Source organism: Lontra canadensis, unplaced genomic scaffold (assembly GCF_010015895.1).
Source record: "Lontra canadensis isolate GAN:19392208 unplaced genomic scaffold, GSC_riverotter_1.0 scaffold2, whole genome shotgun sequence".
Lineage (NCBI taxonomy): Eukaryota > Metazoa > Chordata > Mammalia > Carnivora > Mustelidae > Lontra > Lontra canadensis.
In genome coordinates this window covers 6,707,685-6,735,049 of record NW_022630996.1, presented here as the reverse complement: position 1 = coordinate 6,735,049, position 27,365 = coordinate 6,707,685, and the positions used below count along the sequence as shown (strand labels likewise).

The window sequence follows — 27,365 nt, the reverse complement described above, 5'->3', positions numbered from 1 at the left end:
CACATCTGTCTACCTGCAAAGCTCAGGGATGTAAGGAGGCAAATACCAACAAAAACGAACACAAAAACCTGACAACAAAACCTCAAACAAGGACAAACTTTGTCCAAAAAGTGCCTGGGCTAGAAAGGCTGGGAAACCCTAAAACATTAAATATAACCGTGTGTCCAAGCCCTGGTTTGTGTTAATGTATGGGACCACCGGACAGCTGAAACTCTGCGGCTATGCCCACTGCTCTATGTGAGGACAGAGCTCTAGCACTGCTCTACTGACAGCTACCAACATACTGCTCTGTCCCTTACAATCTACGTGCCATACGAGGCTGAAACCACAAAACCCATTGTTTACCCACTAAGGCTAAGAACACAACATCTACAGGGACAAGCAGTTTTCGCACGCTCTCACCCACCCACACCAAGTCTATCCGCCCTCGGGAGTCCGCTTCCGGCTCGGCTTTTTGTCAACGCCACTGCATCTGCCGTGTGCCCCTTCACAATTCTATCACACTCGACAGTAAAAATCTCAACACATTCGCACCTGGTTCTGGTTACCCAGTAGTAGTAGGACGTGTGTGCAATTCAACAAGAGACCAAAACCACAGAACAAGTGCACAGGTTGGGGGGTCACGGGGGAGGGGACGGAGATAAACTCAGATGTGCAGACTTCACCAGAAAACCGGGAGGAGCCACCTGTCAGTCTGCAGCCAACTACGGGCCACAGCGCAGATCCATCACCCATCACCTGTGTTCTCGGAGCCCAGAGCAGGGCCACTGCTACTCCTTCTGAACCTGGGGTCCTCCGAGCGAGTGTGCTGAGTCCATCAACACTACCTTAGAACGCTATGACTCTGGTGGGAAACTGATGACCCCATAGACCTACGCTAACTGTCTGACAGTCAAATTCATGTTACAAAAAAAAACTAGCTTTTAAGATTTATTTTTGTAACTTTTTTTTTTTTTAAACAGAGAAAACAACACACTCCTTGGGGAAAGGTGAGGGATTGAAAAGACAGGCCCTGGGTAAGGAGGATCACGACAGCACCTGGAGTTGAGAGGCCTGCCTAGCAGAGAAACTCAGGCACTGCCACACCACCGGAGACAGCCACTGCCTGAGGCCCAGCAGACCAGTTCACCCGCCACGCCAAGCTGCTATAGATCCAAGTCATAAAAATCTTCCAGCTCATCATGAAACAAGTCCCACTCGTCTTCAGAGTCTGTCAGGTCGTCGTCCCCACCTGCAGCCAAAAGCATAAGCAACATCTCGCCCAGCTCAAAGGTGACAACCTCCTCTTCTTCGTTGTCAAAAGGATTGCTGCTCTCTCTTTCCTCAATGAGCTCCCAGAAGTGGTTCCTTCGTTGGGCCTGTAAAAAACACGGCCATGATAGGGATGGCACTGTCGAGCAGTATCTTCTAGTCTGTTGTTTCTAAGGCAAAACGTCCAGCACAGCACACCAGAGGGCATGACGAACCAGACTTCTTATTTGGGGTTTCGACCTTACCAATTCCTCCCCTCTGGTTGAGGCAAACCACGAGCTCCAGCTTTCCCTCGCCTATCCCTCCCGGTTTCCTGGGGTGGCCGGTCTCCTTTCATCCGCCAGTCTCACTCCCAGACCTGAGTGTTAATCTCCTTCCCCTACCCCAATCTGTGCGGGGCTCAACTGATCGCGTGCTATTTCCCCTCCTTTAAAAAAACAGCGAGAGTTACCCGGTATCTGCTTGATGTTCCCACTTTCTGTCTCTGTGGCTCCTCTCTACGGCCATCAGGGTACGCATGCTTGTAAAAACAGTTCCCTCCAAATGGGCAGCTCCCACGTCCTTCATCAAAATACCTGCACGCCTTGTTGCTGGAAAGGAAAATATCGCAACCCTTATTCACAGTGGACTTCAGGTCTGTATTTGACTATCATCCGGTCTTTCTTTAAAGGAACAGGGAAGGACAGAACCAGCACCTGTTTCCAGCCCTCCCCAAGGTGTGTCCTCAAATACGTGTGCACTAATGCATGAAGCACCCGCTACAGAAACGGACACTCTGGTCAGGTCCTTGCTGTTTCGAACAGCTCCAGTAATGCAGATCCAGTAGAGACAGAGAATCTCCTAGGAGGCCCACACACGAGCACGTCAGACAACTGTAACATGGACGGAGGAGGTGGTAGCAGCCCACTCACGGGGCATCAGCTAGCAGTACAGACTTCGTTACAACACAGCCCCTTGGCACGCACCCTGAGGACTGTGTTACGGCCAGGTACATCCCCAGCGAGGTGTTATCAGGGGTGACAAAAGGAAACCGCACTGGAAGTCAAAGAAAGGGTAGGAAGGAGGTAGGAGTTGTGTAATGCAGCACTGTTCTTTTCAAGTGAACCCAAGCTATGTTGGGATCTTAGCTTGAGAAAAGGCTGCAGTGCTCATACCTCATTGCTTCCTTGTATTTCTGAATGAGTTTCTGCTTCTCTTCTTTCTCCTCCACCCAGTACTCACTTGGAATGACAAAGTTAGATGTGATCCGGCATTCTGGGCAGGACCTGGGAAACAATGAACAGGCTGCAATGCACATCCCCCTTCGCGGGCCCACTCCTCTGCAAGGACACACCCTGGTGTGTCCCCTTAAAGACTTAACTGAGAGCCAAGTGGGGGTTTCCTGAAAGGGCTCCACATACTGTCACACAACTGCCATCTCTCGTGAGGGAAGACAAGTCCTCGATAAATTCAACTCAATGGCTAGCCAGTTCACTCAAAAAAGTAACTTTGTTAAAAAACGAAACTAAAACAAAAACAAAAAAACAAAAAACAAAAAAAACAGAAAACCAAAGAAGACATTTCACACGGACTCCTTTTTCTTTCGTTTAAATAAATTTATTTCTTGCAACTTTGCTCTGTTTCGATTATGTAGTTTCTGTTCAGTTATGAGAACAATATTTAAAGGATGGTGGATTATTGGCTAGCTTAATGGATGGAATAGGAAAGTGGAAAATGTAAAACGTCAGGAAACATACATTCAGAGCTATTAAGTTTGTTCACGGAGCCTAAACTGGCTAATCCATTAAACACAATCTCCTCAGAAAAAGCACGAAGATTCTACTAACTGATACATAGGGTTTCCTCATTCAAATAAGAAGTAGATATACCAACTAACCTAGAAGCTAGCTGAAATACAAAGAAATCCCCATTAGAATACCCCAGTTTCAAGAGAAAACGCATGCATTTAAATGCGGTCCATCTGGTTGAAAGTTGGCACAAGATACTAAATTCTTCCCCAAAATAGAAAGCACAAACGGAGATTGGGGAGGAGTCTCACTTTATGATCTTGCTTTCAAATTGCTTAGCACTCCTCCACTTGCGGATACACTTGAGACAGTAAGTGTGGTTGCAGTTGGAGAGAATCCCAAAGCGGCGCTCGCTGGGGTTGGCTTTCTCATAGACCACCTCCATACAGATGCCGCACACCATGTCCTTACTGCGCTGGACAGCAAATGAGAGCTCCATGTCCTTCTCATGGGCCTCAATGCAAGACTAGAAAAAGTGGAGAGATAAGTGCAATCAAGTCACTGAATAATAATGAAAGACTTCAAGTTGACCGTTCACAAGCCAACTGAAAAGATGTTCCCAGTTTGCCACCAAAAGCAGCTTTGTTCGTACTTGAATACAGGTGGACAGCCATTCTAGACCTTTAACATCACTGGAGTCAAATTGTAAGAACTTCAGAACGGCGGGGGGGCCCCGCGGGGGATAGGGGGATACACCCAATCTCCACTACCTTCCATGTTAGTTTTTCATACTTAAGTTTTTTGATCTTCTGGGTTCAAGATAGAAAATGTTATTAAAATTAAACTAAGGTCTTAGTTTGCAATGTGTCAAAGAAAGGGTGAAGGAAACATTTATTAGGTGACAACTGGGGCTGGACATTTAATTTTCACATTAAAGAGCTTTAAGATACTTAATACTGTGTGATTCATTCATTTTCAAGGAAACAATTACACAGTCTTGGCAGGTGCACAGTCACACGAGCATCACACCACTCCAGTATTACAATGTGTGCACCACCCTAAGAAAAACCCCATACCCCCGGCCAGTCACTCACTCCTCTAAAATCAACCCCTTCCGCCCCAGTCACTCATCTGTGGCTATGCTTACTCAGGGCACCTCACCCTGTGTCCTTCTGTGGCTGGCTCTGTTCACATAGCACAGTTTCAAAGTCACCTGTAGTGTAGAAGGCATCAGCACGGTTTCTTTTTACCGCTGAGTAATATCCCATCGCATGGACATACAATTTATGTATCCAATCATCAGGTGATGGACATTTTGGTTGTTTCCATTATGGGGCTTAATTAAGAGTTATGTGGGCACTTTGTTCAGTAACCCATCAACTCAGGGTTGTGGGTCCTAGCCTCATGTTGGCTACAGAGAAATTTCTTAAATAAACTTAAGAGTCAGGGATGCTTCGGTGGCTCAGTCTGTTGAATACCCAACTCCTGATTTAGGCTCAGGTTATGGTCTAAGGGTTGTTGAGAGGGAGGCACCGCATGGACTCTGCACTTGGGGTCTGCTTAAGATCCTTTCTCCCTTCCCCTCCTCCCTCAAATAAACCTTTAAGAAAGAGGGGTGACTAACTGGCTCAAGACAGTGAAGCATGTAGCTCTTGACCTCATGGTCATGGGTTTAAGCCCCAAACTGAGGATGGAGTCTACTTAAAAAAAGAAAGTATGCTACTGGGACGCCTGGGTGGCTCAGTGGGTTAAAGACTCTGCCTTTGGCTCAGGTCATGATCCCAAGAGACCCCAATCAAGCTCTCTGCTCACCAGGGAGTCTGCTTCTCCCTCTCCATGCCCCCTGCTCCTCTTCTCACTCAAGCTCTCAAATGGAATACATTTAAAAAAAAAAAAAAGAAAAAACAACTTAAATCCTTAGTATGAAATCCTCATCCATTGAAGATTAGAACATAAAATGGTATAGTCAGTGTCCAGAAAGTCTGGCACTGCTCAAAAGGTTAGGCACTGTGTTACAAGATGACCCAGCAACTTAAAGAGAACTTGAAACATGCCCACATATGCATACTCTTGGCCTTACAATAGCCAATGAGTGAAACAACCCCGAAGTCCTTCAACTGAAGGACGGAAAGACGAAACGTGGTGTAGCTATACAGTGAATTATTTTTCAGGCAGAAAAAGGAACGCAGTACTAGCACACACTACCATGCTAAGTCTTGAAAACATTATGCTCATGTTTGAGCCAGTCACAAAAGGCCACACAGGATTCCACTCATAGGCGATGTCCAGAACAGGCCAAGCCAGGGACGAGAGACCATTCGCCATTAGCTATTACCAGGAGTGGGAGGGAAGGGCAGAATGCAGAGTGACGGGAGCCAAGGAGCCTGAGGTTTCTTTTGGGGAGACGGGTTCTATCATCACTCGAGAACCCTGGGAAAGGCTGCCCAAGTCTGTTACTGTGTTAAACACCCGAGAGATGTGCATCTTGGAGAAGTCTCACATGGATTAACAGGGCACTGCCCCGAGGACTTACTTTGATATGCTGCGACCTCTGGGCAGCGTCCATCGGATGCAGGACCTGCAGCCCACACATGTCACAGGAGTCTCCGTGGAGGTACACACAGTTCTCCCCGTAGCGGCACTCGCCCACCGCAGCGTAGGGGCAAAGCTGCTTCTTGGTTTCTGCTGCCGTCTGCTCCTTCCCCGATTCCTCCTTGCTCACTGAGCCCTGCGGGGGAGCTTCGGTGCAGGAAGAGGCAGCTGAAAACGGTTAAGAGGGTAGTAAAGGTCCAAATAGGTAAGGCAGATATGTGAACTGAAGTACCTGAACCTAACTGAACAGGAAGTAGTGAGTAGTACTTCAACTAAACTCCGAGTCTACTGAGCTATTAACTCCCTCACTCTTTAAAAAGAAACACACACACACACACACACACACACACACACACACACACACGACAAAACAATACCATTTCTGGTACAACTGCACTGAGTGAAGAGGCTTCCGTTTTTCAACACACTCTAAATTCACCATCACTGGGGCTCCAAAAGTTCCCTTCACTCTACTGGGTAAGTCTTGGGTAATCCAATTTAGTGCCCTAAGTTGTTTCTAGCCTTCAAAATACTCACTCCGGCCACAGTAGGGCTGCCCAGGAACAAACTCAATGGCATTCACCCAGTCTTCTGAACCTGCTCCTACGGTTGCAAAGTTTGAATTTCTTGACTCGGCTTCGCCCATATTCATTTCAACAACTGGTCCAACTCCTGATGAGAGACTTGAAGCAGCAACGGAGGATTTTGAAGTTAGATCTGCCGCCGTCACTTCTTCCTGTTTCAATGGCTTGCTGTGTTCGTACCTTTAAAAAAAATTGAAAAGGTCAGCAGTCACTGCCTGGCCAGCAGCCCCGCATGAATGAATTATGTATTCCCTGACCCTCTCCTTGAGTTTTCAAAATACTGTGCCTATGATCACCTGGGAAAATTGTTAAAAGACAAGTCTCAATTTCTAAGTCTGGGGCAGAGCCCGTGATTTTGCAGGTCTACCAAGACCCCACAGGATGGTACTACTGCTGGCCCAAGGACAACTCTTGAGTAGCAAGGTCATAGACCAGGTGTCAAAGTTTAGAGCCTCTGGCGAGGTTTGCACACCCCAGCAGACCATCTATCACCCTTCCAATTCTACTGGAATCCGAGTCTCACAGTTGCCATGGCAACTCTGCTAGACAGAGTTGTGTGCACCCAAGCATTAATTGAAGAAAGGTGGACTCTCAATCTCGTAGAAAATGTAAAACATTTTACCACACATTACAATGTTCACATTAAGCAGGATGCAGGATTTACAATATACAGTATATATACAGTATATACTATTTTCCTATATACAATATACAGTATATACTCTTCCTATATACATTCATTGACCTAATTACTTTACTCCAATTTTTACCCTATACATTCTCTCATTCCTCTTTGTGTGTATGCCCAATTATTAAACCACATCTCAAAACTTGAGAAAAATTGATTCCCTTCAAGTACCAACTTCCTGGGGAGCCTGGATGGCTCAGCCACTGAAGCATCTGCCTTCAGCTTAGGTCATGATCCCAGGGTTGTGGGATGGAGCCCCATATCCCTTCTCCCTCTGGTGCTCCCCCCTGCTTGAGTTTCTTCTCACAAGAGATAGTTGTTTGTCAAATAAAATCTTTTGAGGAAAAAAAAAAACAAAAAACTTTCTGCCCAATGAAGTCCCCGCAATTCAGACATTCATTCAGACACAATAATGAGAGAACAGTTACATCTGACCTCACACTGACTTATAGTACATAAATCTAGCAGGTCTTGTAATTAATTACTACTGGGCCCCCCTAACCATGGGCCAGCAGTGTTACCAAAACAAAGGCTAACCACACACTGACCTAGTGTAAACATTTGCTGACATTTACCACAGTATCCTATCATATCAAACCCTCTTACTGCTTGTTGTTCCCTCTTGCTGAGTCAAATAAGGAAGATCTTTAAAAAAAAAAAAAAAAAAGAAAAACGTCAAGGGGCGCCTGGGTGGCTCAGTGGGTTAAAGCCTCTGCCTTCGGCTCAGGTCATGGTCTCAGGGTCCTGGGATCAAGCCCCACATTGGGCTCTCTGCTCAGCAGGGAGCCTGCTTCCTCCTCTCTCTCTGCCTACCTGCAATCTCTGTCAAATAAATAAAATCTTAAAAAAAAAAAAAAAGGTCAAGTAAGTGGTGCTGTAGGTCTAATGTGACTCCACTGCTCTGTATGATGGCAGCCAATGGCCACATCTAAATATGGATAGTTTGGGGCACCTGGGTGCCTCAGTGGGTTAGGCCTCTGCTCTGGTCATGATCTCAGGGTGCTGGGATCGAGCCCATCGGGCTCTCTGCTTGGCTGGGAGCCTGCCTCCCCCCCCTCCCCCAACCTGCCTCTCTGCTTGTGATCTCTCTCTCCTTGTCAAGTAAATAAATAAAATCTTTAATATATAAATACTGATCCATAAACAGAAAATCCAGTTAGTCCTAGCACTAGCCATATTTTCTTCAATGTTCCACACACACAGGGAGCTCATAGTTACCATATTAGAGGAACAGACAGCCAATTCTTTGTAGATTTTATTTGAGGTAATAATGTATGAGGAGAGGCAGGAGGGAGAAGCGGTTTCCCAGGAGCCTGAAATCCCGACCCCAGATGAAGACAGATGATTAACAGACTGAGCCACACAAGCACCCAAACAGTTCAGGGGTTTTTTTTTTTTTTGAGCAACACCTGATAATGAACACCAACCATACCGTGTAAGTGTATCACATGGGGCACCCTGTTGGCTCAGTCGGAGGACATGATCTTGGGTGTCCTGATACAGTCCCTGCCTCTGACTCAGCCTGGGTGCAGAAGACTGCTTAGTAGTAGTCTTGCTCGCGCACACTCTCAATCCACGCCTGGTCCACTTGGCTCTCAAAATAAATCTTTTAAATGAATAAAATAAGGTCCTTGTATACAAATGATTATCTATTTTGAAAATTAACTTTTAAAATCAAATCAGTCTATTTAGGCAAAGTTAGTCCCTTAATGCAGAACTGGTTTTTTATTTTTTAAGATTTTAATTATTTGACAGGGGGAGAGTGCACGCCAAGTACGCAGAGCAGCTGGCAGAGGGAGGGGGAAGTAGGCTCCCCAACAAGCAAGGAGACTAATGTGGGGCTTGATCCCAGCATCCTGGGGTGATGACCTGAGCCAAAGGCAAACACTTATCAGGTACCCCAGGAACAGAACCCTATCAATGTTCTGAAGATTTGTGCGTGTAAGTACTAGGAAAAATACTCATAAGAAAAACACTAATAAAGGAAATCCAAGATGCATTTTGGAAAGTGCTTACTAGGGGTACCTGGGTGGCTCACTCAGTATGTGCCTTATCTTAGGTCATGTTCCCAGGGTCCTGGGACCAACCCCACACATCATGCTCTCCACTCAGCAAGCGGTCTGTTTCTCCCTCTCCCCTCAAGTTCTGCCCACTTGTGCACTCGTGTGCCTTCTCCCTGAGCCAAATAATAAATGAAAACAAAAAAGAGGTGCTTTCTAAAAGAGTATGGTTCAGTGAAGCAAGGACCTGAATTAAGAACAGGATCAATGCAGTCTATAACCTTCAGGCCAAACCCAGAGCAAAAACTGGTTTTTGATACTGAGCAAGCCAGTCAGGCATCCCAATCTTTACTATTTTTTTTTAAAAACAGGCATTTACACAGGCAACTAAAACTGTATTTTCAGGAGACAACTCAGGAAACAACCAGACTTGTATTCTTGGTTTTGGTTAATTTTAAATGGTTGGAAAAAAGACTGTTGTATGCCACGTGAGACGCCAATTTCAGGGTCCCCATAGAGCTTTCTGGGAACACACCACATCCATTAACTACGCATCACCCACGGCTGCTATCAAACTACAGTGGACAACCTGGCCTCCACAGCCAAAATGCATTTACTACCTGGCCCTGCACAAACGAACCCTGCCAGCTCCTAGTTCAGACTCTCTCAACTCCTGGATTTGGAGTCCAGGATAATGTACTTATAATGCTTATTAATACCTTAAGATTATCGCAGGTCAGTGATGCTTTTTCTCGAAGTGTTAAGTGTTGAGACAGCACTGAAACTAACATTGGGCTTTTCTTTCACATCTTTGCAAATACTCTATCATGAAGAGTACTGATTTCTATGTAAGGAAGTTGAATCAACTTTTCCTCCAGTGTTAAGCAAGAGAAGACACATGATGCTTCTTTTCTGGTTGGCTACTTCCCAGCCCCAATCATTCCAAGGTCTGGGATCAGTCTTTATTTTAACTTACAGCTTGGTTTCTCCCCTCAGGTCATAGTGCTGGGATATCTGGGATCTCTTTGGAATCACTCAATGGGGAGTCTGTTTCTCTGCTGTGCCCCTACCCTGCTTATATGCTCTTTCAAAGAAATCAATCTTAAACTTTCACTAATGGGAGTCATTGGGTCCAGAGGGAAAGGGCCCTCCAAAGGATATAATATCTTCCATAACAATGGTTGTCAACCAAGGCAATACTCCCTCTTATCTCCATGAGTACGGATCAGTAGCGAGTGTTTTTCTGGCTTCAAGTAGGTGGGGGCAATGTTACAGGTCACAGGACCAGCAGTGTGCACAGCAGTTCTGAGTAATGGAGGCGTGTCACCATCATAAAGTACAGACGCAGTAGTGTGTGTGTGAACTGCTAACATTAGTGGATCTTTCATTATGAGCTACTCCCTCTATGAGGAGTTCATCTCTGGACACTGGCCCGTTTGTATACAAAGAGCCCTGCACAGGTCAGAGTGCAGGGTAGGTGTTAGGACTTCCGGCACATCAGTCCCACACTATTACCAAGCTTCCTTTCAGGAAGACTTAATGCATACATAGGCTTTCCTAATTTCTTTCACTTCCCCCTGGGAGCTCTAAACCCAGCTCAAAAGGGAACACTTGCCCAAGAGGGGGCTGGGTCTTTCTTAGAAAACTAGAAAGAAGCTGTTCATTAGGTGACTTGAAACTGCCAGTCAGAGCATCACCGTAGCAGGGCACCCACCTCACTCCCTGGCCTTCAACTTCATCTCCCACAAGGAAGTCCACTGAGTACAGGGTTACGGTGAGGATAGGCTTCCATACTCACTCAAGGAGAGTATGAATGCCATGTAGGGCTGGCAAAGTTACCTGAAAAAAAAGCTGATTAACACACACAGCCTTGGCCTCAGCTTGGGTTTCTTCAATTTCACCTCATTTCATTCTTTCTATATGGTCCAATTAGATCGAGTCCCTCCTCTGAAGCGAGCAGCTGATGTTAACCAGCCATACCTTCCCTACTCCTACCACAGAGCACTCTCTCCACCTCTCTCTGCAGGACATCCTCGAGTCTCACTTCCACTCCTGACCACTCCTGAGGTTTACTTCCTCTCTCCCTGGACAGAGTTTACAGATTCTCAGCGAACTGTCTAGGTGAAGAACCCAGCTACCCTACCATTACGCTGGCCCAGAAAACCAACGGACACCGTCCTACTACAAAAAAAAAATCACTTCCTTAAATGTATTTTTCATATATATATATATATATATATATATATATGAATGAGATGGGAGTTCTACCAACTTAGGCCCTTTCATATGGGGTGATAAAGGTAAGACCTGGGTTTGTGGTGGGTTTTGGGGGGCATTTTCACCCCTTTCTGGTAATACTGCCATGAAAAAATTAGCAGAGAGCAAAAGTAACTTATAAACTCAGACAGGGGTTCCATTTCCGAGTTCTCAGTCACATAAAGTCTTCTTCTCTATCCTTAGATTTCCTAGTAAAATGAATGTGGGGTGACCGAACATTTGTACCACCCATCAATAATTTCTTAGCCTTTTCAATTCTAAGCATCTGAATCCAACAGCTGACATATTCTTTTCTGACCATAGAATGCTAAAACTGGCTGACAGTGTCTTACCCAATGTCTTACCTAATATGATGGTTTAAAGTGTGTCCACAAGTCTTTAGTAATCCTCCCTTCAAAAGCTGGGGCCCACTCTCTCCCCCCTTGAATATGGGCTGGACTTGGTGACTTGCTTGTACTAATGAGCAGACAGGAAGTAAGTGTGGGACTTCTGAGACTAGGTCGTAAAAGGCACTGTGGATGTGTCCTTGCTCTCTCCAATCACTTGCTCTGGGGAAGGAGAGCGACCAAGTAAAATACTGATGCATCCCTAGGGAGAGGATGAACTGGTAAAAACTTAAGGTCTCCTCAATAGTGTGTGAGCCACCTTAGAAGTGATCCTCCAAGCTCCTGGGAGAGCACAATGAGAGCCCTGCCTGAAATCCTCATGCAACCTCTGAAATCTCAGAACTAGAAGAACCCAGCTAAGCCACACCGATTTCAGACTCCCAGAAACTGGGAGATGGTTTATTTCTAAGCTACTAAATCTCGGGGTAAATTTGTTCAGCATCAATAGGTAACTACTTTGGGGGAAGACTTTAGAGAAGCCTACGTGACTCAGTCACCATGATCCCAGAGTTCTGGGATCAAGCCCCAGGCCAGGCTTCCTGCTCAGCAGGGAGTCTGCTTCTCTATCCAGGGCTCTCCTGTCCTCTCTCAGATAAAATATTAAAATACACACACACACACATACATACACCGGGGGGGGGGGCGGGGGGGGGGGGCGGATAGAACAAGCAGGAGAAGCAGCAGACAGAGCAAGAGGAGAAAGCAGGCTCCCCAACTAGCAGGCAGCCCGACCCAGGGCTCCACCTCAGGACCCTAGGATCATGACCTGAGCTCAAGGCAGATGCCCACACCCAACTGACTGAGCCATCCAGGCACCCCACTTAACAGGCAACTAATACACATCTTTGACTTGGAAATAAAGAAAAGCTCCACCTGATTTCTAAGCAAGAGCCACAACTGCCACATTGCTGATTTTAATAGGATTATGGTACCAATTCATTGAATAATGATAGAGATTACAGAATGCATCCCTCTTGGTTCTTTAACATTCTGATGGTTACTAGGCACATTCTTGAAGTATTTTCCCTAAATCCAAGCTTACACTTAGTCTTGCAAGCTCAAAAGGTTCAGCAAAGTTGACATGCAATGACAAGCTCTTGTAACTAGCAACCTAATTAACTATCCCCCAAATGCCTACGATCCCATTTTCTCTCCGTTTAGTTCACTATTAATAGAGATCTGAAACTATGGTCAAATATGCACATCATTCATAGTCTTGGGGGGCAAAAAGGTCATATACAAACATTCTTTCTCCACACCTATCCCTAGGTTTGCGGAAGAGGATCCTCAGGAATTAAACTTCGGACTGCACTACAAAAATGTTTTTAGTGTATTAATTCCATGCCCTCCAAGTAGAGATTTTCCAAGTTGAGATTTACCAGTGTACTAACACTGCTAAGGAGTAATTTTCAAAGCATTTACCTTAAAATTTATGAAGCTGTAAGAATTACTTATTTTATTCCCCCTCCCTTTTTTTGATTTATTTGACAGAGATCACAAGTAGGCAGAGAGGCAGGGGTGGAGGGTGGGGAGGGAAGCAGAGAGCCCGATGTGGGGCTCAATCCTAGGACCCTGGGATCATGACCAAAGCTGAAGCGAGAGGCTTTAACCCACTAAGCCACCCAGGCGCCCCTTTACTCTCTTTTCCCAACCTCTCCCACTCCACCTCTGAGCAAAACTGATCTGTGAACAATTCTTACCTGCAGCGGTCTCCATAAATACAGTATCCTCGCTGAAAATACTTGCACACTACACCGTAAGGACTGTCGGAGAGGTCATGTGAGTAGCGACAGTTATCTCCTTCTTTACAAACCCCATGCATGAAATACCTGTTGAGAGAAAGAACCACAAAGTTTGATTTAAAAGGGACTATAGAGCCAGTCCTGAAAGAATTCTGTGACTGGGGCACGTGGGTGGCTTAGTGGGTTAAGCATCTGCCTCAGGCTCGGGTCATGATATGTGCAGCTCTAATAAATTAAAAAAAGAAAAATTATTTACGCAAGTTCAATTTTGGCTGCTTCACAAGCCACTGTTAAGAGATTTTTGTTAAGTAAGCCACAGACTAGGAGGAAATATTTGCATATCACTTATCTAATAAAAGACCCCCCATCTTGCCTATAAAAGAACTCTCACCAATCAGTAATACAAAAACAAACAGTCCGGAACACTGGCTGGCTGAGTCAGTGGAGCACACAACTCCATCTTGGGGCTGTTAAGTTCAAGACCCACGCTGGGGGCAGAGATTACTTTAAAAAGAAAATTGAATTGGGGCACATGGGTGGCTCCGTCATTAACCATGTAATTTTTCACTCAGGTCATGATCCCAGAGTCCTGGGATCAAGCCCATTGGGCTCCCTGTTCAGAAGGAGCCTGCTTCTCCCTCTCCCACTCCCTCGGCTTGTGTTCCCTCTTGCGGTCTCTGTAAAATCAATTTTAAAGATTTTATTTATTTGACAGAGAGAGATCCCAAGCAGACAGAGAGGCAGGCAGAGAAGAGAGAGGTGGAAGCAGGCTCCCGAGCCCAACATGCATCTCAATCTCAGGACCCTGGGATCATGACCTGAGCTGAAGGCAGAGGCTTTTACCCACTGAGCCACACAGGCGCCCCTGTAAAATCCACAGGTTTTTGTTTTTTTTTAATACTTTTAAGATTTATTTATTTTATGGAGAGACATAGGAAGAGAGGGAACACAAGCAGGGGGACTTGGAGAGGGAGAAACAGGCTTCCTGCTCAACGGGGAACCCAATGCAGGGCTCAATCCCAGGACCCTGGGATCATGACCCTGCAGTTAAGTCTGACGACAATTCTCATTTTACAGTCCTAGGGAGGTAGCATCTTGTTTTTCACTGACTTTTGCCATATTGGCAGCTCTCTCTGTAGAAAGATCAAGAAGCAAGAAACAATATAAACGAGAATGGGTCAGACTACCTTTTTCACTACATCAAGAAACCATTTTAGGGGTGCCTGGGTGGCTCAGTGTTAAACAGCTGCCTTCAGCTCAGGTCACACAGTCCTAGGTTCAAGCAGGGCCTCGGGCTCCCTGCTCAGCAGGTGGACTGCTTCTCCCTCTCCCTCTGCTGCTCCCCTTTGTGTGCTTTTTCTGTCAAATTTTATGAAATCTTTTTAAAACACCATTTTAATTTTGTTTTTTAAAAGATTTGACAGACACAGCAAGAGAGGGAACACAAGCACGGGGAGAGGGAGAAGCAAGCTTCCTGCTCAGCAGGAAGCCTGATACGGGGCTTGATCAGTCACCAGGCAAGTGAGCCACCCAGGCACCCCTTTAATTCCTTAGAAGCCACCATGAGAGGGGCACCCGAGTGGCTCAGCTGGTTAAGCAACTCCTGATCTTAACTTAGGTCTCTTCATCTCAGTGTTTCTAGTTCAAGCCCCGGACCCAGGACTCCAAACTGGGCATGTAAAAATCATGTAAAATCTGCATGGGAAAAAACAGAGGCAAAGAGAAATCATTATGTTCTCTGGCTAACAGACCACTGTTCCTCAGCCTTCGAGGAGGACATGCATATCTAATGAGTAGTTTCCTAAACACCAATTATTAGAGTATGCCCTTGTAGGACTTAGGGAACCTTGACTGGCAGCATCAGCACCATCGGCTCAGTGCGTTAAGCCTCTGCCTTTCGCTAAGGTCATGATCTCAGGGTCCTGGGATCAACCCACCCCCACCTCCCCCAATGGGCTCTCAGCAGGGACTCTTGCTTCCTCCACTCCTTGCAGGCTGCTCTACCTACTTGTGAGTCAAATCAATAAAATCTTTAAAAAAAAAAAAAAAAGTTAGGGACCATCTCATATCTACTAAATCAAAGTGGGGATTGGGTGAGGAATGAGTAGAGCAAGCGGCAATCTCCATTTCTCTAGGTGAAAGTGATACAGGCCATTATTTTTTATGGATAACCCCGATCATCAAGAACTACCACCACCACCACTATTCTAGATCTACCCATCACCAACTTCTGTCCGGTTTCCTCCCCACCCCCCCACCCAATGATTTTATTTCAAGTAAGCTCTACACCCACTGTGGGACTTGAACCTACAGAGACCAAGAATCACACGCTCTACTGAGCCAGCCAAGGTTCCCTAGGGAGGCTTTTTTCCCATTCTTTTTTTTTTTTCTTTATTAATTCTTTGGTCCTCTATTCATCTTTTTCTCTTGACTAAGAGAAAATGATTTTTGACAGGCCACACTCCCCAAACTGGCATCTATGTACAGCTGGTCGAGTAAGGGTAAATACCTATTTCCTAGGTGTCAATGTGGCTGGCCTTGTAGGACACATCACTGTATCCCAGACTGTCAGTCATCCAGAGCTGGTGGACAGAGTACCGGTATGTATATACTCCACTTGTCCACAGATTCGAGTACGCAGAGAAACAGCCATATTTACCCAAGACACCTTGAAGCAGCTGCCCAAATCTAAATGTAAAGGTTCTACTGGAAGCATTTCTGCAAGGGAAACTTCATGTTTCCCCACATACCTCACATGCAAAGATGTAACATTGGTGGAAACAGTTAAAAATAACCAAGATCCTGAAGTGCCCTGGGTACAAGTATTCAGTTAACAAAATGGAAAAATATACTAGGAAACCAAATTGTAACTATAGTTGACCTAATTTCAACTGCAACTACGTTTACCATACTCTAAACGCAGGTTATGAACAAAATTTTACTCAACCACAGGGCAACTCTGAGTTAGCAATAGCTGTTCATCAGGACACCTGGTGGGTGGCTCAGTGGGTTAAGCCTCTGCCTTCGGCTCAGGTCTTATCTCAGGGTCCTGGGATTGAGCCCCACATTGGGCTCTCTGCTCAGTGGGGAGTCTGCTTCCCCCCCACCCCCCGCCTGCCTTTCCGCCCACTTGTGATCTGTCAAATAAATAAGTAATCTTTTTTTTTTTAAAGATTTTATTTATTTATCTGACAGAGATCACAAGTAGGCAGAGAGGCAGACAGAGAGAGGAGGAAGCAGGCTTCCCGTTAAGCAGAGAGCCCCATGCGGCGCTCGATCCCAGGACCCTGGGATCAGGACCTGAGCCGAAGGCAGAGGCTTTAACCCACTGAGCCACCCAGGCGCCCCAATAAATAAAATCTTTTAAAAAACTTTGTCAACAGAAAATTTGGGGGGTGCCTGGGTGGCTCAGGTCATGATCTGTCGTGGTCCTGGGATCACACCCAGCATCAGGCTCCCCGCTCAATGGGGGATCTGCTTGTCCCTCTCCCTCTAATCGTCCTAATGCTTATGATGTAAGCATTAAAACAAAAAAAGCTAATTTTTTACCACATAAATGAAGACATCAACACAGACACCCCCAACAACTAAATAAGCGAATGATTAATTGCACTGTCATCACCACTATAGTATTATCTTAATTCCAAGTACACAGGAAGTATCCAAGGCCAACTGGGTGGCTCAGAGAGCTCAGGTATTTTCCTTCAGCTCAGATCATGATCCCTGAGACCCAGGATACAGCCCCCCCTCAACAGCCTCCTGCATGATAGGGAGTTTGCTTCACCCTCTGCCCCTCACTCTCTTCTGTGCTCATGCTCACGTAAATAAACATGAAAAATCTTTAAAGAAAGTATTCAGTTGGTAATAGGTTATCCTTTTGGAAACAGGACCAGGGCTTGAATATAGTTTATACTGTCTCATTCCCAGTGGGAACTTTTGTTTTTTAAACACACAACAAAGGTATCTATACCATCAATGTTTCTTTGTGACCAATTTAAAGTCAGATACGTATCCTGATTCAGTTTTTTTTTTTTAAGATTTTTATTTATTTATTTGACAGAGATCACAAGTAGGCAGAGAGGCAGGCAGAGAGAGGAAGGGCGGGGGGGGAGGAAGCAGGCTCCCCGCTGAGCAGAGAGCCCGATGCGGGACTCGATCCCAGGACCCTGAGATCATGACCTGAGCCGAAGGCAGCGGCCTAACCCACTGAGCCACCCAGGCGCCCTCCTGATTCAGTTTTAAGGCTTCATAATGTATCTAGAGATTCCAAGCTGAGAAGGTAGCACCTAAAACTTCAAACAGAACTGTTTCACATTTGTTCTGAAATCTCACTCTGTCCAACTTTCATTCAGTTGCTGCACTTGGGTTTTATGCTCTTTGCTACGTCAGATTCTGTCTTCCACCAACCACTCACTGCCTGACAGTTGCTGACCTTAACCTCAGTTCCTTAACCAGTTGCTTCAAGGAGCTCCATTCCCTAATATAGATGCGCCTTAATTCACTTCCTTAGTCAACACCTCCACTAACACCTACACCAGCATTTACTTGTTGAAAACCCATGATGGTTAAAAACTTCTGGAGAATCCAAAATGATAGTGAAAACTGGAGCCAAAAGATTGTGCAGTTTGCATGGACAGTGGCGCATGGACCATTAGCACTTTCCAGTCAAGAGCACTAGAGAACATATATATGACCAAGAGTGAAGAGAACAAGGACAAGCGGGGGAGGGGAGAAGAGCTGGGGGTGGACAGCTAAGAACAGATGCTGTGCGGGCTTGTTAAGTCGTCTTTAAGCAGTAAGGAATCACTGAAGATTCTGCAATGAGGAAGCCATCAGAATTAGGTTACTACACTGTAGTCCACAGGATCAGTCCCAACCAACTGCTAGATTTCCATCTACGAACTTCAGCTGACCCCAAGTTTCAAGAGCCAGAAGGGAATGCAGCTACCAGAAAGTCAATACAATCAGGCTGCACTAGTAGTAGACTGAACTAATGGAGTTGGTACAAAAGCTCAGATTTGGGGATTTTTATTAAGTAATTTTATTAAGTAATCTCTACACCCAACATGGAGCTTGAAGTCTCACTTAAGATCAGGAAGAGTTGCATGCTCTAAGCCAGCCAGGCCTCCTCTATCAGAACTTAAGACTAAATTCTAGCTTTGTCACTTCCTAGCTACGAGACCTCCAGGTGATTTCTGCAATCTTTTAGATTTAAGAATTTAAGTCCGTAACTGCACAGTCTGTGCTGGGCACATTCATTCAAATCTGTCCTTCCACAGCTTTCCTCTGCCCTGCCACACTGCATTTGTTCAGTATAAGAAGAGGTACACATGGGGGCACCTGGGTGGCTCAGTGGGTTAAGGCTCTGCCATAGGCTCAGGTCATGATCTCAGGATTCCTGGGATCGAGTCCAGCACCGGGCTCTCTGTTCAGTGGGGAGCCTGCTTCCCCCTCTCTCTGCTGCTCCACCTACTAGTGATCTGTCAAATAAATAAAAATCCTAAAAGAAAAAGGAGAGATTCACCTGAACTAATCAGCTAAGATAGATTAAGGCAAGACACCTAGATGTCATGCCACAAGATTTTATAAATAACTGGAGTAACAGAGCCAGAATACAAACAACGATTTTGGGCACTATCCCTGACGAAGTACATATATGTAAGAGAGCTCTATCACGGAACTGGTTCTATGTGAAAACTGAAAAAAAGAACTACCCAGCAATGAAATGCATTCCTGAGGTCGAAGACTAGCAACACTGATTTCAAGCAGACACAAAATCACAGAAACACTAGAATCAACAGAAACACTAGAATACAAGCCCTGATTAGTTACTGCCAAATATTAAGCATTGTTTCACATGGTTGTTTGGTATGTATGGCCTGTGTTTTCCAGTTTATTTTTCTTGCCTTTTATGCCTCAGTGATATGAACACTATTGGTATATCCAGAATTGAGTACAATCCATGCAGTAAAATCCCTCTTTGCCGACCCATCTTTAAGAGATAACGACATGGGCGCCTGGGTGGCTCAGTTGGCTGGGCAACTGCCTTCGGCTCAGGTCATGATCCCGAGTACCAGGATCAAGTCCCACATTGGGCTCTCAGCTCCATGGGGAGTCTGCTTCTCCCTCTGACCTTCTCCTCTCATGCTCTCTTAAATAAATAAGTAAAATATAAAAAAAAAAAATTACAACATTTAAGGTTTTTTTTCCCCCTGAAGATTTTAATTATTTGACAGAAAGAGGTAACACAAGCAGGGAGAGGAGAGGGAGAAGCAGGCTCCCCACCAAGCAGGGAGCAGGACCCTTGAGAGATCATGACCCAAGTCAAAGCCAAGGCACCTAACACAACCAAGCCACCCAGGTACCCTACAACACTAAGTTTTAACAGAAAGTGGATAAAAAAGGCAAGCCTCTCCCAAGAATTTCACAGCCAAAGGAAACAAGTAAAAATTAAGTGCTTTTGTTTTTCAATGCCACCAGCAAACCACCTCCAAATTTTGATGCCATTGCCTAGACTGACGCATCCTTTGGTGAAAGGGCAATGCGACTTTTTTTTTCTCTAAGATTTTATTTATTGATTGATAGGAGAGAGAGGGAGGAAGGGAAGCAGGCTCCCAGTGGGGCAGAGAGCCCCATGGGGGGCTTGATCCCAGAACCCTGGGATCATGACCTAAGCCAAAGGCAGAGGCTTTAACCCACTGAGCCACCCAGGCACCCCCCATGTGACTTTTTAATAAAAAATTTATTTTATAGAGAGGGACAGGGGCAGGAGGGAGAGACCACCAAGGCAACTCCCCACTGAGCTTGGAGCTAGGTACTGGAGTTAGGTATGGGACTCCATCCCTCCACCGGTTATCATGACCTGAGCCAAATCCAGAGTTGGTAACCCTGGTGTCCTTGTATGGGGCCCTGTGATTTCTAAGATTCCTTCCACCTTGAATCTGACTTCCGGGGAGCCTGGGTATTCAGTGGGTCAAGCATCTGCCTTGGCTCAGGTCACCATCCCAACAGAGGAGGGCATCCTGCTTCTCCCTCTGACCCTCCCTCCTGCTCTCACTTGATGTCCTCTCCCAAATGAGTTAAAAAAAAAAAATCTTTTGACTCCAGACATTGTCCAGTAATGAAGACGAATATAATCAACTAGAACCAATCTCCTACTGCTGTACCTCCTGGAAAACTAAGCATGTTTGCCAAACTGTATTACAAAGCACCCCAATAGTAGCTTTTAAGGGTACAATGGAAGCAAAACATACCCCTCAAGTACCTCTAGGCATCACGACAACCTACCTGGGCATTTACTGGAAATTACAGAATGCTAACTAATTTGGCATTTACCATTTCACTGGCTATGGCATTTTTTACTTTGCTTCGGAATTTTCTCATGAGTTCACCCACCATTCTTTATACTAGACTGCTAATTCCTGGTGGCAGAGGACCAAGGTTTACCACCCCCCTTTTTATCTCCTATTAATACCTATACAAATAGTAGTCCACATATTTGTTTTACTGTAGAAGACACCTAGGTGTCAGGGCAAATCATAATACCAGCAGCAAATTAAGTTTTATAATGGCCTTTTTCAGTGCCACCCCTTCAAAAAAAAAAAATCACCTATGTAGTTTCCAAGTAATAAACTTCACTATGAGTATATCACAGCAATTGGGAGTAATTTCCTTTATTTTTTCGAATACACTTGAAAAAACTGAGGGGCGCCTGGGTGGCTCAGTCCCTAAGTCTGGTCATGATCCCAGCAGCCAGCCAGCCAACCAGCTCCCTGCTCAGGAGGAAGCCTGCTCTCCCTCCCCCACTCCCAGTGCTTCTGTTCCCTCTCTGTGTCTGTCAAATAAAAAAAATCTTTAAGAACAAAAATATTGAAATGAAAAGCGCTTCTTGGGTGTTATTTCATTATTTCACCTGTTCATCCACCACTGTAGAACTCTCATAAAGCAGTGCCCTTAATCCAAAGTTACAGCTTGCCAAGTGTTATTTAATTTTTTTTTTTTTTATTATTTGTTAGAGGAGAGAGCGAGCACAGGCAGGCAAAGTGGTAGGCAGAGGCAGAGGGAGAAGCAGGCTGCCTGCTGAGCAGGGAGCCGGATGTGAGACTTGATCCCAGGACGCTAGGATCATGACCTGAGCTGAAGGCTGCCGCTCAACCAACTGAGCCACCCAGGCATCCCGCCAAGTGTTATTTTAACCTCACACTCTCAAAGAAGCTAAAAGCAATAGCGTAGTTCAGAATATCCCTCCAATTAAAAAACATGAAAAATAGCCTGGTGGGGGCAGCATAATACAGCTCCTTAGGAAAGGTATGCGTAGTTACTCTGTTTTTAAGCAGCTGACAAGACACAGACAGAATTCTGAGAAATATAAAGAAAATAAAAACCAATGAGAAAGTATGGATTGAGCAATTAAAAAAAACCTGTCATCCAAACAACTTCTGAGAGCATTATGCCCTAAGTCTAAGAAAATAGCCTTAAACCACTAAACAGAAAGCAGAAACACAAAATACATCCCTACCTTGAATTCTCCTGAGGGATATTTTGCTATCAAACACAATGAAAATACTGATAATGGGTTTTTGCATTCCCTCCAACATCCAAGACCATCATCCCTCGTTGAAGGCGCTAATGCTTACTTAATAAGAATGAGGTAGTCCCCAAGACAGATACACTAAGTCCTTTGCCAGGACAAAGCGCATATTAGAGTGGGTAATTTCAGGTGTGGGCTTACCACCAACTTAAGCATTTACTAAGTACAGATAAAAAAACAAAACAGGAGGGCGCCTGGGTGGCTCAGTGGGTTAAGCCTCTGCCTTCAGCTCAGGTCATGATCCCAGGTTCCTGGGATCGAGCCCCACATCGGGCTCTCTGCTCGCCGGGGAGCCTGCTTCCCCCTTCCTCTCTCTGCCTGCCTCTCTGCCTACTTGTGATGTCTGTGTCAAATAATTAAAATATAAAAAAAAAAAAAATCAGGGCCCCTGATCTCAGAAAGCTCAAGTTCTACAATAAAAGATACCGTATTTGGTATTCCACGCCTCAAAGGAAATTTTTAAATAGATCATGTTGGGGGGGTGCCTGGGTGGCTCAGTTGTCAAGCATCTTCCTTGGACTCAGGTCATGATCCCAGAATCCTGGGATCCAGCCCTGCCATCAGGCTCCCTTCTCAGCGGGAAGCCTGCTTCTCCCTCTCCCACTCCCCCTGCTTGTGTTCCCTCTCAGTCTGTCAAATAAATAAAGTCTTTAAAAAAAAAAAAACCCACAAAAAACACAGAGCATGTTGGTACCTAAAACTGAAAACAACGTCTAATATTAAAATCTAAGACATACAAAGTACTTTTTAAAAATTAACTTTTTCACAAAAGCTAGACAGAAAAAAAAAAAAGCTAGTACATCTAAGCCTGTATTAGATTACTGCGCTATGTAAATTTTTTAAATACATAAGCCTATTGGTTCATGGGCAAAGAATTCCCACCATTCCAGTAAAAATCTACAATCCTGCATTTACTCGAAGATACTAAAGGCAACCAAAGAAGAATGCTTAGTCTGGTAAGCTATTTTGAATTCTGATTATATACTGCTAAAAAAAACTAGGAACAGTAACATGGCAAAAAGTGTCTAACAGACAAGAAAGTAAAGTGACAATGAATTCTGTGCACTGCTGTGAAGTTAGGCTCAAGTTACAGCTGCAAGATACAAATGTATGGTTAATGCCAGGTTATGATGGGTGTTCAAGGCTAGACTACATCGAGAGTAGAAAGGACAGGTTAAAAATCAAGGCTTTGTATGGTGTTCTTGAAAGCACTCATGTTCAAGGAACCTTATTTTCAGCACACAAAGGCAGATATATAGGGACTCGTCTAACTAGTTTCAGGGACAGCAATTTTGAAAATCCTTAAGATACTGCACACTTCATTTCATTCTTAGGATCTACAAATCACTGATGAGAAGCTACCTAAAATAAGCTTTTATCCTTCATCCCGCTACTAAAAGTAACCTTAATTAGGATTATTCATGCCTTACAAGTATTTCCTGAACAAAATACTGTATAATCAGTTAATACTAAAGGAATTCTGTATACTACGAATTCCTATGTGTTGCATGGAAAATTCACCCCCCTCCATGAAAACCGGGATTCCAGTTGCATTTTCTTCAACTGGTAGAAAAAGAAAAGCTTCCAGTCGCTTATGATCACTTCGAAAAGAATCCAAGTATAACATCCAATTCAATGCACTCATCCTGTTACGTACAGCTTGATCATTTTTTACACGCGTACACCCGTACCTATATAACCGCCATCCACTGAATTTTTCAAATACTTGCATCTGACATACCAAACCCAAACAAAACCGCTCTCCCCGGGTAAAGAAGCTCTTTGATTCTCTCTTTAGAAAAAGGAAAGGTGCATGTTATTTCAGAGAGTATTTTCTCCACGGGGGAACGGCAGCTCCTAAAACCTAAAATTTAGGGCGGAGAGGACGACCCCTAACTAGTCACTCGGTTCGAAGACAAAGCTCAGAACCGCCAACCTCGATAAACATACAAAGAAAAAATGACAAAAGCTACGGGCGGGGGGCGGAGAGACGCGCGCAGTCGTTACTAACGGATGACACCGCGCCAAGGCCCAAGGCCACCTCGCCCGCGCCGGCGGCCCCGGCCCCCGGCCACGCAAGGCTGCGGGAGACTGGCTGCACGCTACTACACGCAGCCCCCTCCCCGCACCCGCGGAGCCGCAGCAGGGACTGCGGGATCGGGCGACAATGAAAAGGAGGGAGGAGTCAGCCCACCTTTCCCTCTGCGCGGCGCCCCGCTCCGCGGGCGCGGGGAGGCCGGCGGGCCGTGCGGCGGCCGAGCTGCGCGCGCTCGAGCCCGCGGCGGCCGGCGGGGGTTGACGCAGGGCGGACAGAGCGGACGCGGCAGGCGCAGCGGCCAGAGCGGCCCAACGCCGCTCTCCTCCTCCCGGCTCCGCCCGCCCGCCCCTTCCTCTGCGCCCTCTCCGCCCTCTCCGCAGCCTCGGCCCCCTCCCCGCGCCGGCGCCGGCGCCGGGCCGCGCAGCGTCTCACCTGCAGGTGACCTGTTTAGTCCAGCCGCCGCCGCTGCCGTCGCTGCCGCCTCCCCCTCCCCCCGCCCCCGAGGACGGGGAGGTGACTGTGGGGATAGGGGTGGGGGAGGCCGCTGCCACCGCCGCCGCTGCCGCTCCTGCTCCTGATGTTGTGGCTGTTGTTCCGGGAGCTGCAGCCTCCGCCATTACTGTTTATCCCACACAGCAATGGCCCCGGAACTTCCGGGATCACATAGTTCCGGTCCGGCTGCGGGAGAGGGCGGCGAGGCGAGGGGAAGGAGACTGGGACGCCCGCTCGCTCCCCTCGGCTCCGCGTACCGTCTCCGAGCGCTCTCGCCGCTCGAACTGCGGGCTAGAGCCGCAGCGTCCGCGGCCCGCCCTCCGCCCCCCCCGATTGGCGGACGGGACAGCCCCGCCCTCAGGGGCGGAGCGGGGGGCCGGGCCCCGCCGACTGGATCCGCCCTCCCCTCCCGGTACCCCCAACACACCGGGATGCTCATATGTGCAAATGAAGTCAGTATTTCAAGTGTGCCAACCCGAGCAGAGGCTGATGCAGTGGAGGGCGGGACTGAGGACCGGGGTTGGAATCCCAACTGTCCCTTTCATTTACTGACTCTATACCAACTGTTAGCTGAACGACCTGGGGATACATACCCATTCCTGAGCCTGTTTCCTCATCTCCAATGGGATGCTAGCAGGCCCTCTCCCCCCCACAGTGTTGCTGTGACGATTATGGGACATGCACAGACAGCAGTCACTGACTGAGCCTAGTGCCTGGTACATAGTCAACACTTAACTTTCTTTTTTTCCTCCAGTCAGGGTGTTCTCAATCTTAAACCCAAGAGACTAGCATGGTAACCAAGCACAGATCTGGGGTCACTTTGTCTCCCCAATCTCCCGGTTTTTCCAATTCCTGGCTATGTGCCTTTGAGCAAGTTAATTTACCTCTTGGTGTTGTTACTCGTTTCACCACCTGTAGATAAGTAACAGTAACATATTATTTGAATCCACAGAAAACACAGGTCCTTTCACACTACAGTTGATACAGAACACACAGTAACAAGAGGTGACATCCCAAGCTTAGAGCCACTTGTAAAACTGTGAAAATTAGAACGTATATAATCCTATTTCCCCATCAATGTCCACTGTCCTCTGAAATACTGCCTCTTAAAATCCTGTTTTTCATAGTAAGCTCTTGATGTGCTTTCTTTCATCTACCTTCACAGTGAAAATCCTCCCCACTGGCTATCAGACCATGATGTACCTAACAGACACAAACAAGGACAGTGACAAAGCCAACAGAAAACAATGTTTCTCCCCAAGGCCACACCAGGGCTGCAAGACTTAATCCCTTTTTTCAGTAACAGTTTTTAAAATAAGTCTTCCCGGTCCACTTCATAGCTCCCTCCAGCCTCCCAAACAACTAAGTATCACAGAGATGCCCAGTTCCTGAACTGCCTCAGGACAGTAAAATCCACAGCTGGTTCCTCTTCTGCTGGTCGCTACAAGCCAGCTTCAACCCTGCAAGAGGCCCCTCCCTACTGTCCTTCAACGTCACCCCCATTTCTTAGCTGCAGTGTGTTCTGCGGCAGCAAGTTCATAAACTTAACTTTATGGGACTACAAGTATATTCCCTATAGTCTCTGTTGAGTTTTACCAAGTCGAGTTAATGATGTGATTTTTCTTTTTAGGAAGTTGACATCGCGAGGGGCGCCCGGGTGGCTCAGTAAAGCCTCTGCTATCTGCCTAGGTCATGATTCCAGGGTCCTTGGATCGAGCCCCAAATCGGGCTCTCTGCTCGGCAGGGAGCCTGCTACCTCCTCTCTCTCCCTGCCGCAACTCTGTCAAATAAAATCTTTAAAGAAAAAAGAAAGTTGACAGTGCAAGAGAACACAAGCAGGGCTGGTAAACAGCAGAGGGAGAGGGAAAAGCAGGCTCCCCACTTAGCAGGGAGGACCCTGGGATCATGATCTGAGCCAAAAGCAGATAGATGCTTTACCATCGGAGCCACCCAGGGGCCCCAACGATGTGATTTTTAAAAAGGAAGGTGGGGGAGGGGAGCCTAGCTGGTTTACTAGGGAAGGCAGCACTTGATCTATAGGTCCTCAGTTCCACACTGGGCATAAAGCTTCATTTTAAAAAGAATAAAGTTGGGGAGATAGGGGAAGCATGGGCACCTGCTCCCAAGCTCACTGCTGAGTATGCTTGTCCCTCTCCAAAATAAAATCTTAAAGAAAAGAGTCACTTAAATTTAAATCATTCCTCTATTTTAGGGAAATCCTCTTGTAAATCACGGATTTGTTTTGTCTCCATATTGCTGTCCTCACCTGGAAAGCATTCGTGCCTAGCTCAAAGCCCTCAGTGGAAATCATTCAGGACCATGTTAAGCTCTGAGCCTCAGTAAACAGACCTGGAAAGGCCCTGGGGCAGGCATAACTTCAGAATAATCCAGACCTGGTCCGAAGGTCCTATGATGGGAGGATGGAACCCAGGGCTGTCCCCAAGGTCACATGTGCCCATACAAGCTCAGTCCTCAATTTCTGATCTCCCTGCTCAACACAGCCAACAACCAGAGTGAAAGTGTCATTCTCTGCTCGAAGTCCTCCATATCCATAAAGTAGGGTTTCAATCAGGGTCAGTCAGTCCTTGGCAAAGAATAATTAAAGAAATTCTCTCCTGTAAACTAACTATGCCTTGGCTCACCATCCGTACCAACAGGAATAACGATGTTTTATTTCAGGAAACAAACTAGAATCATCTGTTTTTGATTCCTGGCAGAAATTTCAGCGCAAGTGCAATGCATGCATTTCTTCACTCAAGAAGTTACTGATCAGTTAGCTCTGCTATACCAAACAGCCAGGTTCTTTAATTGTAGGAGCCAAGACCATCCTGTGTGGTCTGATGTGATGGCACCAAGAACCACCTCAGATTATGAATGCATTCTTAAATGCCAAGGTCCAGATGGGGATGACCACAGGCTGGGAAGACTCCCTTGAGAGCCATCACTCTATCCACCTCCACGGACTGGGCATTAAGGCCAGTTTAAGAACCCTTGGCAG

At 46.2% G+C, this 27,365-nt stretch overlaps 1 protein-coding gene across 1 annotated transcript; it reads right to left on the bottom strand.

Annotated features, from left to right (window-relative positions):
• Positions 1-943: 943 nt before the first annotated feature.
• MKRN1 (makorin ring finger protein 1) lies at positions 944-24,611 on the bottom strand. Its single transcript, XM_032867628.1, has 8 exons — positions 24,308-24,611; positions 13,206-13,334; positions 6,108-6,334; positions 5,512-5,738; positions 3,290-3,504; positions 2,406-2,516; positions 1,703-1,841; positions 944-1,358 (listed from the first exon to the last, which is right to left on the bottom strand). The coding sequence occupies exons 1-8, from the start codon at positions 24,490-24,492 to the stop codon at positions 1,146-1,148; spliced, it is 1,446 nt and encodes a 481-aa protein (XP_032723519.1). The 5' UTR covers positions 24,493-24,611; the 3' UTR covers positions 944-1,145.
• Between the last annotated feature and the right edge of the window lie 2,754 nt (positions 24,612-27,365).